The sequence below is a fragment of the Balaenoptera borealis genome (assembly GCF_965194805.1).
Source record: "Balaenoptera borealis genome assembly, chromosome: 3".
Taxonomy (NCBI): domain Eukaryota; kingdom Metazoa; phylum Chordata; class Mammalia; order Artiodactyla; family Balaenopteridae; genus Balaenoptera; species Balaenoptera borealis.
The window spans coordinates 49,094,869-49,111,518 of record NC_138866.1 but is presented as its reverse complement, the minus strand read 5'-3'; the positions used below and the strand labels follow the sequence as shown (position 1 = coordinate 49,111,518).

The 16,650-nt window shown below is 39.1% G+C and overlaps 1 protein-coding gene and 1 long non-coding RNA gene across 3 annotated transcripts in view; one reads left to right on the top strand and one right to left on the bottom strand.

The window, feature by feature from the left end:
* The window catches only part of SAV1 (salvador family WW domain containing protein 1), a 29,676-nt gene extending 27,250 nt beyond the window's left edge, over positions 1–2,426 (bottom strand). The window contains exon 1 of one of the 2 annotated variants that reach the window (XM_082384858.1): positions 1,972–2,426. In XM_082384858.1, the coding sequence (XP_082240984.1) occupies positions 1,972–2,065 (94 nt within the window). In that variant the 5' untranslated portion in view covers positions 2,066–2,426. The remainder of the gene's footprint in view (positions 1–1,971) is intronic. The other variant, XM_082384857.1, reaches the window with a different exon arrangement.
* Positions 2,427–6,783: 4,357 nt separating this feature from the next.
* The window catches only part of LOC309625410, a 33,650-nt gene continuing 23,783 nt past the window's right edge, over positions 6,784–16,650 (top strand). The window contains exon 1 of the long non-coding RNA XR_014242506.1: positions 6,784–13,162. This is a non-coding gene — a long non-coding RNA (uncharacterized lncRNA). The remainder of the gene's footprint in view (positions 13,163–16,650) is intronic.

Sequence of the window (16,650 nt, the reverse complement as noted above, 5' to 3'; positions counted from 1 at the left end):
CATAATGCTATTCCCAAACATGTAAAGGTGAACTCCTCTAAAAAGATTTTAATATTATTAACCTGGCCTTCCTACTCTTGGAATTATGTAGCAGTAGTACAGCAATCAAAACACGGAAAAACTAAAAATTTAGCTATGAAAATTAAAAAATGAAAAGATCTCATTTCTGGGACTACCCTGGTGGTCCAGTGGTTAAGACTCCACCGTCCAATGCAGGGGGCGTGGGTTCCATCCCTGGTCGGGGAACTAAGGTCCCACATGCCGCAGGGTGCGGCCAAAAATCTTTAAAAAAAAAAAAAAAAGAATCTCATTTCAAAGAGACACACAAATGTTGAATCAGTTCAAAAAAAACGCCAAGTCTAAAACTATGGCTCCTTTAAGAACAATTATAACTCAAAACAGAAGATAACAGAACAATGGCTTTAAGGATACAGTACTTCTTAACACAGAACTTAAATAGCTTAGGTATTCCTGGTTAGAAAGCAAATACCTTTATAGCAAGAAGAAAACTGGATTTGGAGACCGTTTTATTAGTTCATTAAGTAAACAGTATCGGAGAGCACTCATATTAATATGCAACAAAAGCTAACTAGACAAAAATAAGTATCCAAATAAACAAGGCTCAACATTTGATGAAACTAAGAAAGTACTATATCAAAAGTTATTTGCTTAAAGGTGTGGCAAATGTATTTCATGATTTCAAGTAATGTTCAATAAACTTTATTTGCAGCAAACTGCAAGCTATTTTAGCCAAAATCCTAAGAGGAGGTGTAACCAAAAATCAAAATGTTAAAAAAGGCTTAAAAATCAAGTTTCAGGTTACTGATGTACCCATCTGATCTCTTCTGTTCTGTAAGAAAGCACTGCAAATACAAGGATAAATCTGGAAAGTTGATGATGTGGTTATAAGGGAAAAAACACGCTCTCCACACCTTTCTGTGTGATCTTGGGCAAATATTACTAGGAACCTCTATGAAAAGCTTTCCCAATTACAATATGAGGTAATGCTTAAGTCACAAAGTCACCAGCTTCCAAGAAGTAAACTTACACAAAGGGCCCAGCAGTATGAGCACCAAAAAATTAGCTCCTAAGCTCACAGATGTTCTGAACACACAAGCAAGAATTAAAAATTCAAAAGATTCCGCCGGAAAATCAGAGTCAAATACTTAAATTGAAAATAAGAAAAGCGCCAGTGTGGGGGGCGGGGGGGGGAGAAAAATGCACTCTATTAAATTTTTTTTAAAAACCAAATAAAAAACAAAAAAAACTTTTTCGTAATGTACCCTGAAATATGATAGAATTTATTTTGAGTACTTTCTTTTTTGGGTCTCTAGGGTGCTTTATTTGAAGCAATTCTCACGAACACAGCCAAACATAATTTTGGCTCCTCCACCCTGAGATCTACTATGGATGAGGCTTTGGGTAGTGGCTACAATAACGACGGTCAGCTTTCACCTCCTTACTTCTGCATCCAACAGCTGACGGGCTAAGGAATTCTACCCAAGTGTTCGCACAGCTTCCAGCACGGGCGAGTGACACCCTCAATGTTTACAAACACAAAGCAAATCTCGACGTAACGAGAAGAGAAAAACGTGTGCCCCAGTGTAAACACTTTAATTCCTATAAAATCAGGGGATCAGCAATTTAAGTGTTTCCTAAAGAACCTCTTTCTTCCAGTAATCAAAACCAACGACACTGCCACAAGGGGACCGGGAAGTCTGTGGTTATTTGGGGGGAGAGGGGCGGAGGTGGACTAATCTAAGTTTCTTACTCTTTATCAGCTTTCAAACAACGAACACCAGGCATAATAAAATTAAAAAACAAAAACAAAACAAAAACCAATATTCCACAGAGACCAAAAAGGAATGAGAAGCCGCGGGGAGCGGCGTCCGGCACCCCGCCCGGGTCCCCGCAGCCCGTGGCAGCCCGTGGCTGCCCCGGCCAGGTGTGGGCGCGGCGCCCGACACTCACTCCGCAGCAGAGGCGACGTCTCTTTCTTCACGTACTTCCCCTGCACCTCGGCCGGCTTGGACACTTCGTTTTTGGTTTTTTTTCGGGACAGCATCCTTGTCCACGAGGCCCCAGGCCACACCAAGCAGCCGCCCTAGGGCTCCGCGCCGGGCGCCGGGCGTCCCCGCCGCCACCTCCGCCGGCGCCGCCGCCTCCTTCCCTCCCGAGCCGCCGCCGCCGCCGCCGCCGCCTCTCCGCAGCCCCGGGTCGCCCACAGGGACTGCCGCATGTTCGGGGCGCTAAGCGCGCCGGCCACCGCTCAATCTCTTGTCAGCTCCTTCCCGGAAGTCTGCCCGCTCCGCGACGCTGCCCGAGAACTCAGAGAAGAGAGGCCAGAGACGCCCGCGCAGGGCCATGGTCCGCTGCGGGCCGCCTAATAACCGCTACGGCTGCCGCCGCCGCCGCCGCCGCCTACGTCCCGTAAACTTTCCCCGCGGCCGCTGGGAATTCTGGGAAACTCGACGCAGCACGAGCGCCGGCGCCCCTCCCCCACCCCAGCTCCGGGGCGCGGCTCGGGCTGCCGGACGCCTGCTGAGCTCCTAGCTAACGGGCTGGCCCCGGTGTCTACAGGAGGGTTTGCGGCTTCCCTCACTACCCCTTGGCGAGAAGCAGGTCCCGCGGACACGAAGGACGAAACCCGCCAGAGTGAGCGCGGGAGGCCGTGGCACGCTCCTGCAAAGGAGCTTCCTGTACCCGCAGATTTTTCTCTCAGGACCTCGAGGGAGCCGGTGACGCCCCCAAGATGCGTTCCCGTCCCCGGCCACGAAAGAGGACGTCCCTCTTGGAGTTTTTTGGGCTGGTAAATTCAAGTCCGTGATAGCACAGAACACCAATAGAGTTTAAGGAACACCACGCTTAGGCTAGTGCCGCACCAAAAAAAAAATCTAGATCCCTCTTTTTGTTGAAAACATTAGTCTGGCCAATACTAATTAAACAGTATGAATCTGTAGTCTCCCAAGTGCCGGGGAGTGTGCATCTTTCTGATAAAGGAAAAAACGGAGGAAGAGGCCAAAATGGAGTTTCTACGATCTCTGATGTAAGATAAATTTGATTATTAGCATAATTTATTTAATCACCACTATCATTATTATACGAACTAACCACATATTTCTTCTTGGAGTTCTCAATGGAAAAAATCAATAAATAATCTACAATAGGCATAGAAAAGAGTTTTATTTGAGCCAAACTGGGAAGTATAAGCCCAGAAGACAGCTTCTCAGATAACTCTAAGGAAGTGCTGGGGGAAGCATAGTTTTCGGCGTAGGTTTCTGTCTAGTGGGAACAAAGAACATTCAACAAGTCAGGGATGCGTTCCTTCAAGGTTTCCAAAAAATGTATCAGTTTGGAATACAGCGAGTCAGTATGGCCTTAGCACCTGGGAAGGGCGTCTTATCATTGAAGCAGTAACAGCATTGGTGGCCCAGGAAGGGAGGCATTTAATTTTTGTTTTTAACACGGACATTCTTTAGTTTTGGTAAGTGAGCTCTTTTTTTTAATAATTAAAGCACATGTACAATGTGTGTTTGATAGGCCACAGGCTATTTTAGCTAACATAAAGTTAACTCGTGTAATCCAGAATGACTTCCTTATAGCTCAATATGTGAACATTTCTTTCTTAAATATTCCAGTATTAGATTTTTTGAGAATTTTGAGCACTAAAGGTCAAGACCTGGGATTTCTGAATCAAAAATAGACCCTACTTTCTTCTATATAACTTAGCAGAGGGGCAAAATGTACAGGATAACATTTGGAAAATAAGATGGGATCCAACCCCAAATGACCAAATTGAGGCTTTGACAATGGAAAGTGCTTTCCCTGAGATAGGAAACATCCTACAAGAGATGTAAACAGTTAACAAAAGGCAAGGAATTTTCTACTTATACAAGGTTAGGAAGCTGTTCAAATTTTGTTTTGCCATGAACAAACAAATAAGACATTGTGTCTAGTGCCTGTCTCCATCTTTGCATACTGTTATGGTCCCTTGGTACAAATCTCTCACAATTCATTCAATAACCAACAAATATTTATTGATCACCCACTCTGCTAGGCACTGTTCTAGGTGCTTGGGATATAGCAATAGGCAAAGAATCCCTACTCTCATAGGGAAGAGAGACAATAAAGAAGAAAAATAAATAAAATGTACTGTGCTACATAGTGATAAGTGCTGAGGTGAAAATTAAACAGGAAAAAGAGGGTTTGTGATTTTAGTGTGACTAGCTCATGAGAAGGAGCCACTGGAGTTAAGTGACAAAGGAAATTGGCAATGCAGCTATCTGGAGGAAAATTATTCCAGGCAGAAAGAACAGCAAGTGCAAAGTCACTGCAAGTTACCATGTTCCTGGCAGTTTGAAGTAATGTAAGAAGGTCTATGTAGCTGGAGCAGAGTAGTAGTGGGAAATGAAGTTAGAGAGGTAACAATGGCACCTAGGGCCTTGTAGGTAAGGAATTTCACTTTGAGCAGAGGAGTTACATGATCTAAGTTAATGTTTTTAAATAGAATGGCTTTGGATGCTGTGTTGAAAATAGACTGAATGGGAGCAAGGGTAAAAGTAGGGAGATCAGTCAAAAGCTATTGCTGGCTTGGACCAGGCTAACAGCAGTGGAGATGATGAGAAGTGGTCAGACTTTGGATATATTTTAAAGACAGAGCCAACAGGATTTGCTAACAGATTGAATACGGAATGTGAGAGAGAGAAATCAAGGATCACTCCTGTGGGTATGTAAATCTTAACAATAAAACAGAAATATTATGTATAAAATAAATAAGCTACAAGGATATATTGTACAACACAAGGAATATAGCCAATATTTGATAATAACTATTAATGGAGTATAGCCTTTAAAAATTGTGAATCACTGTGTTGTATACCTATAACATATAATATTGTATATCAACTGTATCTCAATTAAAAAAAAAAGAATAGAATAGAATCTCACCAGAATAGCAGATTGTACTCTGAGAGGAACATCAGAAAAGCAGTTACTTGTTCCTGTTGTTCAGATATAAGGACCAGTACTAAAGTGTTGGTCGTGTGGATGGGGAGGAGTGATGAAACATAAATGGCGAGACAATGGGGTTTTGTTACAGATAGGGTATGATGGCGAGAGATGAAGGGAGGGAAGGGGGCGCCAAAGAAGTGCCGGGTTTCTGCCTAGGGCTTACTTCAGAAGGATAAGAGAACAAAAGCATATTAAGACCTTGTTAATATAGCCAACTCTTCACACTTGTGGTTTTCCTAGAGACTGAAATACAGGATGCCTTGCACATTTATGTAAGGAAAAATATAGGATTTTATAGTTAGAAAAGAATCTTAGATCAGCTAGGCTAACCTCACTTTATTAATGTGGAAACCAAGCTAGAAAAGTTAAATGTTTTGCTTCAGATTTTATTCCTTGTCAGTAGCAAACACATCTCAGAACTGGAGTTTTCTATTCCCATTTTGGACCTTTTCCTGCTCCAGCACATGAAGAGTCCCGCTAATGCAAGTCCAGTTTCTAACAGTTATTTTGAAAGCCATTCATGTTCCAAACAAAGAACTCCCCTTTTCAGTGTTATTTCAATTCTTTGAATTGAGAGAAAGCCTCAACTAGGTGCTCTTTTTAAGAGATGTAATTTGCCTTTTTATCAAGGAGGGTGCATTCCAAAATCAACAGTCTGCAGACAGCATCAGCAGTAGCATTATGTGAACTTTGAATTCAAATCCTTAAATCCAGACACTTTGAATTCACATCTACTTTCTAGAAATTCCTGGATTTCTGGTAGTTTTTATTAAGGAATCTAGATTTTGCAGCTATAATTCTCCAGACATAGCTTTTGAGAAGGCTAATATTATATTACATAATAGCGATATTTTTTTCCCCTTGCAGTTGCATTCTCTGTGGAGAAAAATCTTAGTTTTCTCACATGAAAATTAAGAATTTGAACTAATTGTTTTCCAAAGTGTCTTTCAGGCCTACAGTTTGGTGCCACATAGGCAGAAGGAAGTATACAAAAATAAAAACAATTATCCTAGTAGTATAATAGGGATATAGGTGATTTCTTTAAAAATATTTATCATTATTGCTACGGTTTTATCTAAAAACTGTTATTTAAAAGATTAAATAACAGTTTTTAGATAAAACCGTAGCAATAAAGAAAATATTTTAATTAATTAATTTTTAATTAAAAGTAAATTAAATTTAAAAAACTGTTAAAGCAAGTGTTAAAATATCAGCATCATATAAAGTCATCATTAGCATAAAAATAAAATTTTATGCCAAGTTGCTACTTTCAAAGAGAGCCAAACGGGGGATGGGAGTGGTGGTGTGATGAATTGGGAGATTGGGATTGCCATGTATACACTGATGTGTATAAAATGGATGACTAATAAGAAAATAAATAAATAAATAAATAAACATTAAAAAAAAAAGAGAGAGAGCCAAAGTTGTTATCCTATTTTTACTTTCTCTTGCTAGAAGCATGTGAAATTTAAAAGGGTGAACTATCTAATGGAGGATTGTCCAAGAAAGAACCAAGTGGAAGTGGAAATAAGCCCTATATATGGAGCCTCTTAAGAAAAAAAAAAAAAGAGGATCTTCTACTCTCCAACCCACTCTTCCTGGTCATATAACAAGATAAACAATCTGTCTCAGGAAGAAGTAATGATTATGCTAGAATATAGGGCTGGCTCTTCAAGCCTCCGAAGTTTTACTCTTAAAATCTGGGAAGGTAAATTCCTGAGTACCCTTTTAAGCAGAAACTTTAATTGTTTCCTATGAAGGAGAAGGATTTGTGATGTCTATACAGCTCTGAAAATATATACTTAGTATTAACAACTAAGTTGGGTTCCCAAACTCTTCTAGTGTCTGATGAATCATCCCCCACCCCCAAATAATGCAGAAAATTAGTATCACAAGTCTGATCAAAAGGAATCAAGCTAGGAGATTCAGTGTTACTAACCTTAGGTCTGGTTCCTATATACTATTACTGCCTGGATTTAGAGGTCCTCTAAAACTGTGATAGGTAGCCAAAATGAATCTTTTATGCTTGGCAACGCTAGCCTTTGACTTCAGTTGCCTGTCTTTATAGGCCTTTCTGTCTCTCTGCCTCTCTAACCCTAGAAACCTTTATCTTCCAACATTGGCCGTGTCTTCAGTCACTTTCAACTTTGTTTTTAACTATTCTTCGCAATGATGAATATTTACTTGGCTTTTAGTAAGTATTTTTTTTTTGAGAACCCAGTAAAAATTCACCCAGGGTTCTCATTCTGAGGGGTCTACTGATGTATATCTACTGGGGAAACACCTGCATCCCTTCTACACCACATGGGAGCCAAGGGATAATCAGAAACACCATCTAACAAGCCACACCACTATTTCTTTTTCGCTGTGGCCATTCCAGGCTGATGCAGAGGCCCCCTGCAAAGGTGATTTTCAGGAGTCTCAAATGGAAATCAAGATAAAGCATTCCTCTGTCTTCAATAGCTGTACGGATTTCACTAGACTCTTAATGCTACCATCTCTTACTCAAGCCTGGGACCTACTTTATGTGCTCAAAGTCTTTCTTCTCCCTGCCAAAATTTCTTTACTTTCATTTCATGTCTTGTGGGAACTTCTTCTATATCACCTCTTCCCTATCTTGTGGCCTGCTTTCTTGAAGGACCCACTGATATTTTTCTCTGGGGCAATAAGCTTAGGCTTAGGGTGCAAGGTAAACATATTTATGGGGAAGGGGGGAATGAAAAATACACTTGTTTGAAATATTTTCAAGAAAGCAGTTTAAGTAGAATTCTTGCAGTTAGAGCCAGAATGCAAAGCTCTAAGGGAAACAAAATGGAACTGTCCTGTTCCATATGGAGACTGGCCACATAAATATATCTTCTCTCCCTCCTGGAACCCCACTTAAATGACAATGAAAAAATAAAAGGGGAATGAACTCATTATGAGAACACAAGATGGGCCACTGGTAGACATGACATCAATGAATTTCAACTAGAGAGTGATGGGATTGAGGCAAGGTAGAAAAGAGGTTGAAGAGAGCAGAGGAAGGAGGACAGAGGAAGCCACAGCCTAAAATACTTGTGAAAGCACATACAGCCAAAGATCTAAAAGAGACTTAGGACGCACAATTAACTGGTTCAGTTAAGAAAAGTTAGGAAAGAGGGACTTCCTGGTGGCCCAGTGGGTAAGACTCCGTGCTCCCAATGCAGGGGACCCGGGTCCAATCCCTCGTCGGGGAATTAGTTCCCACATGCCGCAACTAGAGAAAGCCTGAATGCAGCAACAAAGACCCAACGCAGCCTAAAATAAATAAATTTTTTTAAATTAAAATAAAAAAGGAACGATCAGCAATACAGAGCTCTTAGAAATTAAAGATAGGGGTTGCCAAGTAAAATATTCAAAAGAAAGTTAGGAGAATAGGTTGAGCAAATCTCCCAGAACACAGAATAAAAAGAGGTGTGAAATGTGAGGGAAAAGATAAGAGAAATAGGTTCTATATAAGAGGCCCAGTATCCTGAAAATGTGAGTTCCAGAAAGAGATAATAGAGAAAATGGAGAGGGCATCATCAAAAACGAATACAAGATATTTTTTCAAAGATGAAGGAAAGGAATTTCCCAGTTGAAAGGGTTTCCCAAGTGCCCTACAAAATAATGAAAAAAGATCCATGTCTTAATGTGACATTGTAAAATTTCAGACCAAGGATAAAGAGAAGATCCTAAAAGCTTCCAGTGAAAGTAAAGGTCAATTATAAAGGAATGAGAATCAGACTAGCATCATAGTTTTAATCATCAGGGACTGCGAAAAGACAATGGAACAATGCCTTCTAATAAATGTGGGAAAATCAGTTTTAGTTTACAATTCCATATCCACCCAAAAGGGCAATCAAAAGCTAGGGGAGAATAAAGACATTTTGGGGCATGAAGGGACTCGGAAAATATCCTATCCTAGTAAGTTACCAGAAGATAAGTTCTAACAAAATGATGTTATAATTCTCACACCACAAAGAACAAACAAAACAAAGATAGGAAAATGGAGATTAAAGAAATAGTGACTCTAACTCAGGAGAGAAATGAACTTGTCTCAGTATCACAGCTGCACAGCTGGAACTTAATTAATCCAGATTGGAATTTACGAGGATTCTAGGAGGAAGTACCTAGGAAAAGATGGAACTTAAGAAATCTGTACAATTTGGAACAAATTAAGAAGATGATAAAGGCTGACCATTCAAGGAACTAAGGCAATGAAACATGAAAAACTTGAGGGAATACAGCATTGTGACCCTTCTGAAAAGACTTGCTTGAGGATGAAATCCAACAAACCAAGATTAGTCAAAATTTAAAATTTGGGATTGGAGGAGTAGTTGAAAATGGATTGGTGATAAATATTAAAAACACTTTAATATAGAAAAGCCTAAACAATTGTGGGAATCAAGATTTTTAAAGAAAGCAGACTTTGCCTTGGGTTTTCCCATGTCAATATGTCTTTAAAATTCTTTCCTTAAGAGCTTAATATCTTTAAAAACTTAACCCAAATCATGCATTTAGTCAAGACAGGTCTGAACAAGACACTAAATATCAAGATCCTCTGCCTTTGGCTAGTGATCTGTTTACCTCATGCTGATCAGGACTGAGGAACTAACAATAACATTGTAGACAAAGGGTAGATTCAGTGGAGTGAGCAAATTGGAGGGCATGAACAGGAGGTTGCGGTCAGAGGGGAATTTCAAGAGTTTTAAATGACAGCAAGTTTGGCCATGTTAGCCAGTACGTGTAGTAGAGGTGGAAGTGATGGAAATGAGAAAGTTAAGGAATGTGAAGGCAGCATGTCAGAGACATGGAATATGGTAAAAAACAAACTATGAGCCACTGAAAAAGGATGAAGGGAATGTCCCAGGATAATATAAATAAAAGGCATAAAAATAACAGATTGCTTCCTTATGATTCATATATTACTCAGAGGCCTCTAAATTCTAGAACTTCTATTGAGAAGTTTTTTTGGAACTTCTATTCCAAATCGTTTAATAGTACCATGAAACCATTGTATTTCACTGATGTGCTTCATTGTTAAATTCACAGTGCTATTAGGCCTCTAAACAAATTAATGTTCGGGATTTCCATAATAGTGTCCTCCACATTTAGAGCATGTATGGACTTGCATTCAAGGGCCTGATTATCTCATACATGATTAGTTAGAAGACCTGAATGATCATATCTGTCAGCCAAGACAACTTTCTTTTCTTTTCTTTTCTTTTTCTTGAGCTTTTAATTTTTTTAAATTTATTTTATTGAATTATAGTTGATTTACAATGTTGTGTTAATTTCTACTGTACAACAAAGTGATTCAGTTATACATATATATACATTCTTTTTCATATTCTTTTCCATTATGGTTTATCACAGGATATTGAATATGGTTTCCTGTGCTATACAGTAGGACTTTTTGTTTATCCATTCTATATATAATAGTTTGCATCTACTAATCCCAAACTCCCAATCTATCCCTCCCCCACTCCCCCTCTGCCTTGGCAACCACAAGTCTGTTCTCTAGTGTCTGTGAGTCTGTTTCTGTTTTGTAAATAAGTTCATTTGTACTATTTTTTAGATTCTACATATAACTGATATCATGTAATATTTGTCTTTGACTGACTGACTTCACTTAGTATGATAATCCCTAGGTCCATCCATGTTGCTGCAAATGGCATTATTTCATTCTTTATTATGGCTGAGTAATAATATTCCTTTGTATATATTTACCACATCTTTATCCATTTATCTGTCGACGGACATTTAGGTTGTTTCCATGTCTTGGCTATTGTAAATAGTGCTATGATGAACATTGGGGTGCATGTATCTTTTTGAATTATAGTTTTCTCTAGATATATGCCCAGGAGTGGGATTGCTAGATCATATGGCAACTTTATTATTATTTTTTTGTGGAACCTCCATACTGTTTTCCATAGTGGCTGCACCAGCTTACATTCCCACCAACAGTGTAGGAGGGTTGCCTTTTCTCCACACCCTCTCCAGCATTTGTTATTTGTAGACTTTTAAAAAAAACTTTTATTGGAGTATAGTTAATTTACAATGTTGTGTTAGTTTCAGGTGTACAGCAAAGTGAATCAGCTATACATAAACATATATCTACTCTTTTTTATTATTTTATTTTTATTTTTGGCCACACTGTGCAGCATGGGGGACCTTAGTTGCCCAACCAGGGATCAAACCCACACCCCCTGCATTGGAAGCTCAGAGTCTTAACCACTGGACCACCAGGGAAATCCCTCGCCACTCTTTTTTAGATTCTTTTCCCATATAGGTCAATACAGAGTATTGCATAGAGTTCCCTGTGCTATACAGTAGGTCCTTATTAGTTATCTGTTTTATATATAGTAGTGTATATATGTCAATCCCAATCTCCCAATTTATCCCTCCCCCCACCCCTGTATTTGCAGACTTTTTAATGCTGGCCATTCTGACTGGTGTGGGGTGGTACCTCATTGTAGTTTTGATTTGCATTTCTCTAATAATTAGCAATGTTGAACATCTTTTCATGTGCCTGTTGGCCATCTGTATGTCTTCTTTGGAGAAATATCTATTTAGGTCTTCTGCCCATTTTTCAATTGGGTTGTTTGTGTTTTTTTGTTTTTGAGATGTATGAGCTCTTTGTATTTTTTGGAAATTAAGCCCTTGCAAGACAGTTTTCTTAATTATAGTATCATCAATCTTTCCAATGACAACTTTGATGGTATTTTTGATTTGGGATTACAATGACTGAGAATATAGGGGAAAAAAAGAAATTTCAGCCTACTTTCTTTACTGTCTCCATTTCTTTCACCCCATAAACACACACATCATTTCTTACAAAACTGCTTCCATCTAGATACTAAACTTTATTGTAATATTAATATTAATAGCTAATATTATTAATAGTAACGTTAGTAACTAATATTTGTAGTACTGACACTACTGAGTGTAATATGAGGATACATGGCCAGGACAGTTCAGATAAATACAAGCACTGTAGCTTTTGTTATATGGAGAAAATTCCTTCTTCTAGGATCAAATCAGTGATTGGTCCCTCATGTGAATACTCCTATAATTGAATTCCTGTGCACATTTCCTTTGGATTAAACTCTTAGAGGCAGAATATCTCGGTCAAAGAGTGTAGTAGGCTATATAATGGCACCCCAAAGATGTCCACACTCTAATCCCTAGACCCTTTGAATACATTAACATAATAAAAGGGACTTCACAGATGTGAATAAGTTAAGAATCTCAAGATGGGGAGAGCAGCTTATATTTTCCAGGTGGGCCCAATTTAATCATAAGCGTTCTGTGTTACCGAATTAAGTCATACAGACTCTGCTGGGGCCCTAGCCCACCTGAGGCTCTCCGCCTCAGCGGGGGAGGGTTCTTTTTCTTTTTGGGTTCGAGCAGCCAATAACGAAACCAAAGCTGAGATCGAGGCAGCACAAGCTTTATTTCGTGGCCAAAGAATGGAGAAGCGGGAACTAAGTTCACAGATCAACTTCTCGCCCACCTGGCAAGAGAGTTTTAATTTTAAAGAGTAGAGACAGCGGGAGGAGGATCGTGAGGCTAATGATGGGGAGGCATACACGTTAGGCTACCAGGGAAGGGGGCAGTGCTTTTTCGAGGGAGTGTGGTGCCACCCCCTTTAATCCTTGTTTTGGTCCTTAATGCCTGGTCATGGCCATCGGTAGGTGTGTCATTTAATATGTTAATGTAACAAAATGATTGTATAATGCGAGATTCAGGGTCTGTTGGAGGTCACATTCGTCGCCATCTTGGTCTCAGCCGGTTCCATCTGGGTTTTTTTTGTTTGTTTGTTTGTAGCTTTCTTTCTTATTTCTGGAACATTTGACTTAAAGATTTATGTTAACTCCTGCTAAGGTGGGGGTTGGCGGGTTTTGAGCAAAGGCCTGGAGCGGCTCTGGCAACACGTATAAGATTAGAAGTAGGTGATTCGATGATGGAAACGAGGTTGGAGTGATTCGAGGAAGGAGCCGTGAGCTAAGGAGTACAAGTAGCCTCCAGAAGCTGAAAAAGCCAAGGAAACTAATTCTCCCCTCCGGGCCTCCAGAAGGAACCAGCCCTGCCGACACCTGGACTTTAGCCCAGTGAGACTGGTTTTGAACTTCTAACCTCCAAAACTGTAAGTAATTAATTTGTGTTTTTTAATGGCACTAAATTTGTAGTAATTTGTTACAGCAGCAATAAGAAACTAATGCAGAGAGTTTGCAAATAGTTTCAAGGTTTTAATTGCCAAATTTCCCATCAGCAATGTATGAGAGTGTCTCTCTTTGATCTCTGCTTTTTTCTATTCATGTCCCTTTTCATATCAGTAGTCTGTAAACTTTGCTATGGTGTAGGTTATGTCCTCTATCTCTCTTTTCATCTCACACAAGTATCCTGAACCCGATAGATCCACAAAAGTATATATTAACAATGTTAATGCATTTCAGTAGAGTAAGAAGGCATGGAAGAAAAATTTGACCTGAATTGTTTTTTATTTTTGAAGAAATAAGTTCCACTTTGAGTCTTCTGAGTTAGGCTGGGTATCATATCATGCGTTTTAGAGTTAAAAAGAAAAAGAAAAGAAAAGCATAAAGTAGTAGGTATAAAAGTATCAGAAATCCCTTATCTCGTGGTAAAAGGGCAAGCTTAGCAGACCCACTGTGCTATTTTGTTACCAAAATGATACAAGCAATTGGAAAAACAATTATAGGAAATAAATATACATATACTACACAGGTCTATATACACCTGAGCATAGATTGTGATTAACACATTCTTCCATATTTTTTTCTCATCTGCGTTCTAACACAAGTTTCTATCAGGTTTACCCTTCATGTTTTTTTTTTTCTCAATGGCTTTACTGAGGTTTAATTTACATAAAATAAAATGCATGTGTTTAAAATATACAATTTTATAAGTTTTAACATGTGTATAAAACCTGAGAGACCATCACCGTGATAAAGATAATGAACATAGCCATCACTCCCAAAAGTTTCCCTGTCCTCTTTTGTATTCTCCCTTTCCACTCCTTCCCACAACCTTCCATCTTATCTGCTTTATGTCACTACAGATTAGTTTGCAGGTAATTGAAGTTTATATAAATGAAATTATACATATGTACTCTTATTCTCTGGTTTCTTTTACTCAAAATAATTATTTTGACATTCATCCATGTTGTTTGTACAATAACTCATTGCTTTTTATTGGAATAGTAGTTCATTCTATGGACATACCACAGTTTGTTTATACATTCATCTGTTGATGGACATTTGGGCTGTCCTTAGTTTTTGGCCATTATAAAGCTACTATGAACACTCATGTACGTGCCTTATTGTGAACATGTGCTTTCATTTCTCGTGGTAAAATATCAGGAAAGTAATGACAAGGTATACATATATTTACCTTTTTAAGAAACTGCCGAACTGTTTTCCAAAGTACCATTTTACAGTCTCACCATCAGTGAGTGTGTGTGAGAATTTCAGTTACTCTACATCCTTACCCACACTTGTTTTGTTCAGTCATTTTTCATTAGCCATTTTAGTAGGTATGTAGTGATATCTTATTGTGGTTTTAGTTAGCCTTTCTCTAATAACTAATGATGTTAAGATTTTTTTCATGTGCTTATTTGCCATTCTTATATATTATTTGGTGCCTGTTCAAGTCTTTGTCAGTTTTTTGGGGGGGCAGGGCTGCCTTGGGTCTTCATTGCTGCACATGGACTTTCTCTAGTTGCGGCGAGTGGGGGCTACTCTTGGTTGTGGTGCGCAGGCTTCTCATTGCAGTGGCTTCTCTTGTTGCAGAGCACAGGCTCTAGGTGCATGGACTTCAGTAGTTGCAGCATGTGGGCTCTAGGGTTCGTGGGCTCAGTAGTTGTGGCTCACAGGCTCTGGAGTGCAGGCTCAGTAGTTGCAGCACACGGGCTTAGTTGCTCTGTGGCATGTGGGATCTTCCCGGAGCAGGAATCAAACCCATGTCCCTTGCATTGGCAGGTGGATTCCTAACCACTGCGCCACCAGGGAAGTCCCTTTGTCAGTTTTTATTGGGTTTATTTATTGTTGAGTTTTGGGAGTTCATCATACTTAGTAAAAATCTTTTAAAAGAAAATTTACTTTGTATGACTTGAATCCTCTTAAATGTATTGAGATTTGTTTTATGGCTCAGAACATGGTCTATTTTGGTAAATGTTCCATATGCACTTGAAAAGAATGTGTATTCTGCTGTTGTTGGGTGAGATGTTCCATAAATGTCAGTTTAAATTTGTTGATAGTGTTCAAGTCTTCTACATCTGTGGTAAGCACACTTACAGTCCCCAAAGATATCCATGTCCTAATCCTCAAAATTGTGAATATGTTTCTTTACATGGCAAAGGGGACTCTGCAGACATGATCATGTTAAGGGTATTGAGATGGGAAGACTATCCTGGATTGTTCAGGTGGGTCCAATTTAATCACAGGTCCTTAACAGCAAAGAACTTTTCCCAGCTGTAATCATGTTACCAAGACCAAGCTCATACTGCTCCTGCACAACAGGCCAGTAAATTGAGAGGCGAGCTGTTAGGGCAAGGAATAACACTTTATTCAGAAAGCCAGCAGACTGAGAAGATGGTGGGCTAGTGTCCCAAAGAACCATCTTGCCTGGGTTTGGATGCTAGTTTCTTGTATAGAGCAAAGAGGAGGAGGTGAGAAGGTACCATGAAAAAGGCCGTAAGTTGTTGTAAATATTTCCTTGTTCTGGAGAGACTCTGGAGAGAATGTGTTAATTTCTTCTTTCCTGCAGCTATTCACAGGTGGGCCTGGTCAGGATGTTTCCTATGAGCTAAATAAAGGTATTTTAGCTTAAGCTCAGGCACAGGAGGCAGGGTTCCTGGAGGTGAGCCATTATGTAATATATTTTAAGCTATAGGCAACATTCCTTTAGTGATTAACTTGTAGCAAAAACAATAGAATACAAAAGTTAATGTAAAAGAAACAGATCCAATATGGAGTCAGATTTGTCCTTCCCTGTTACAATCAGAGGGAGACTTACTATGGAAAAAGGGTCAGAGAAATTCAACATTGCTTGCTTTAAAGAGGGAAAAAGAGATTCATGACCAGAAAATGTAGGTGACCTCTAGAAACTGGAAAAGATCAAGAAATGGATTCTTTCCTAGAGGCTCCAGAAAGGAATGCAGCCCTGCCGACATCTTGATTTTTGGCCCAATGAGACCTGTGTTGGACTCCTGATTTACAGAACTGTGAGATAAATATGTATTGTGTAAGCCACTGAAGTTGTGCTAATTTGCTACAGCAGCAAGAGAAAAATAATATATTTGCCCATGTAGTTGGAATTTCCAGTGCTCTTCATTTTGTTTTTCTTTGTTTAGATCCAGATTTCCATTTGGTATAATTTTCTATCAATGTAAAACTTTCCTTTAACACTTTTTTGTAGTGCAGGTCTACTGGTGATGTAATATTTCAGCTTGTTTATGTCTGAAAAAGTCCTTGTTTCACTTTTTGTTATTTTAATAATTTTTTGTTTGTTTTTGTTTTTTCATTGGGTAAAGAATTCTAGGCTAGCAGTTTTATTTTCTTTCAATATTTTATAGATGTTATTCCAGTATATTCTTACTTACATTCTTGAAAAATC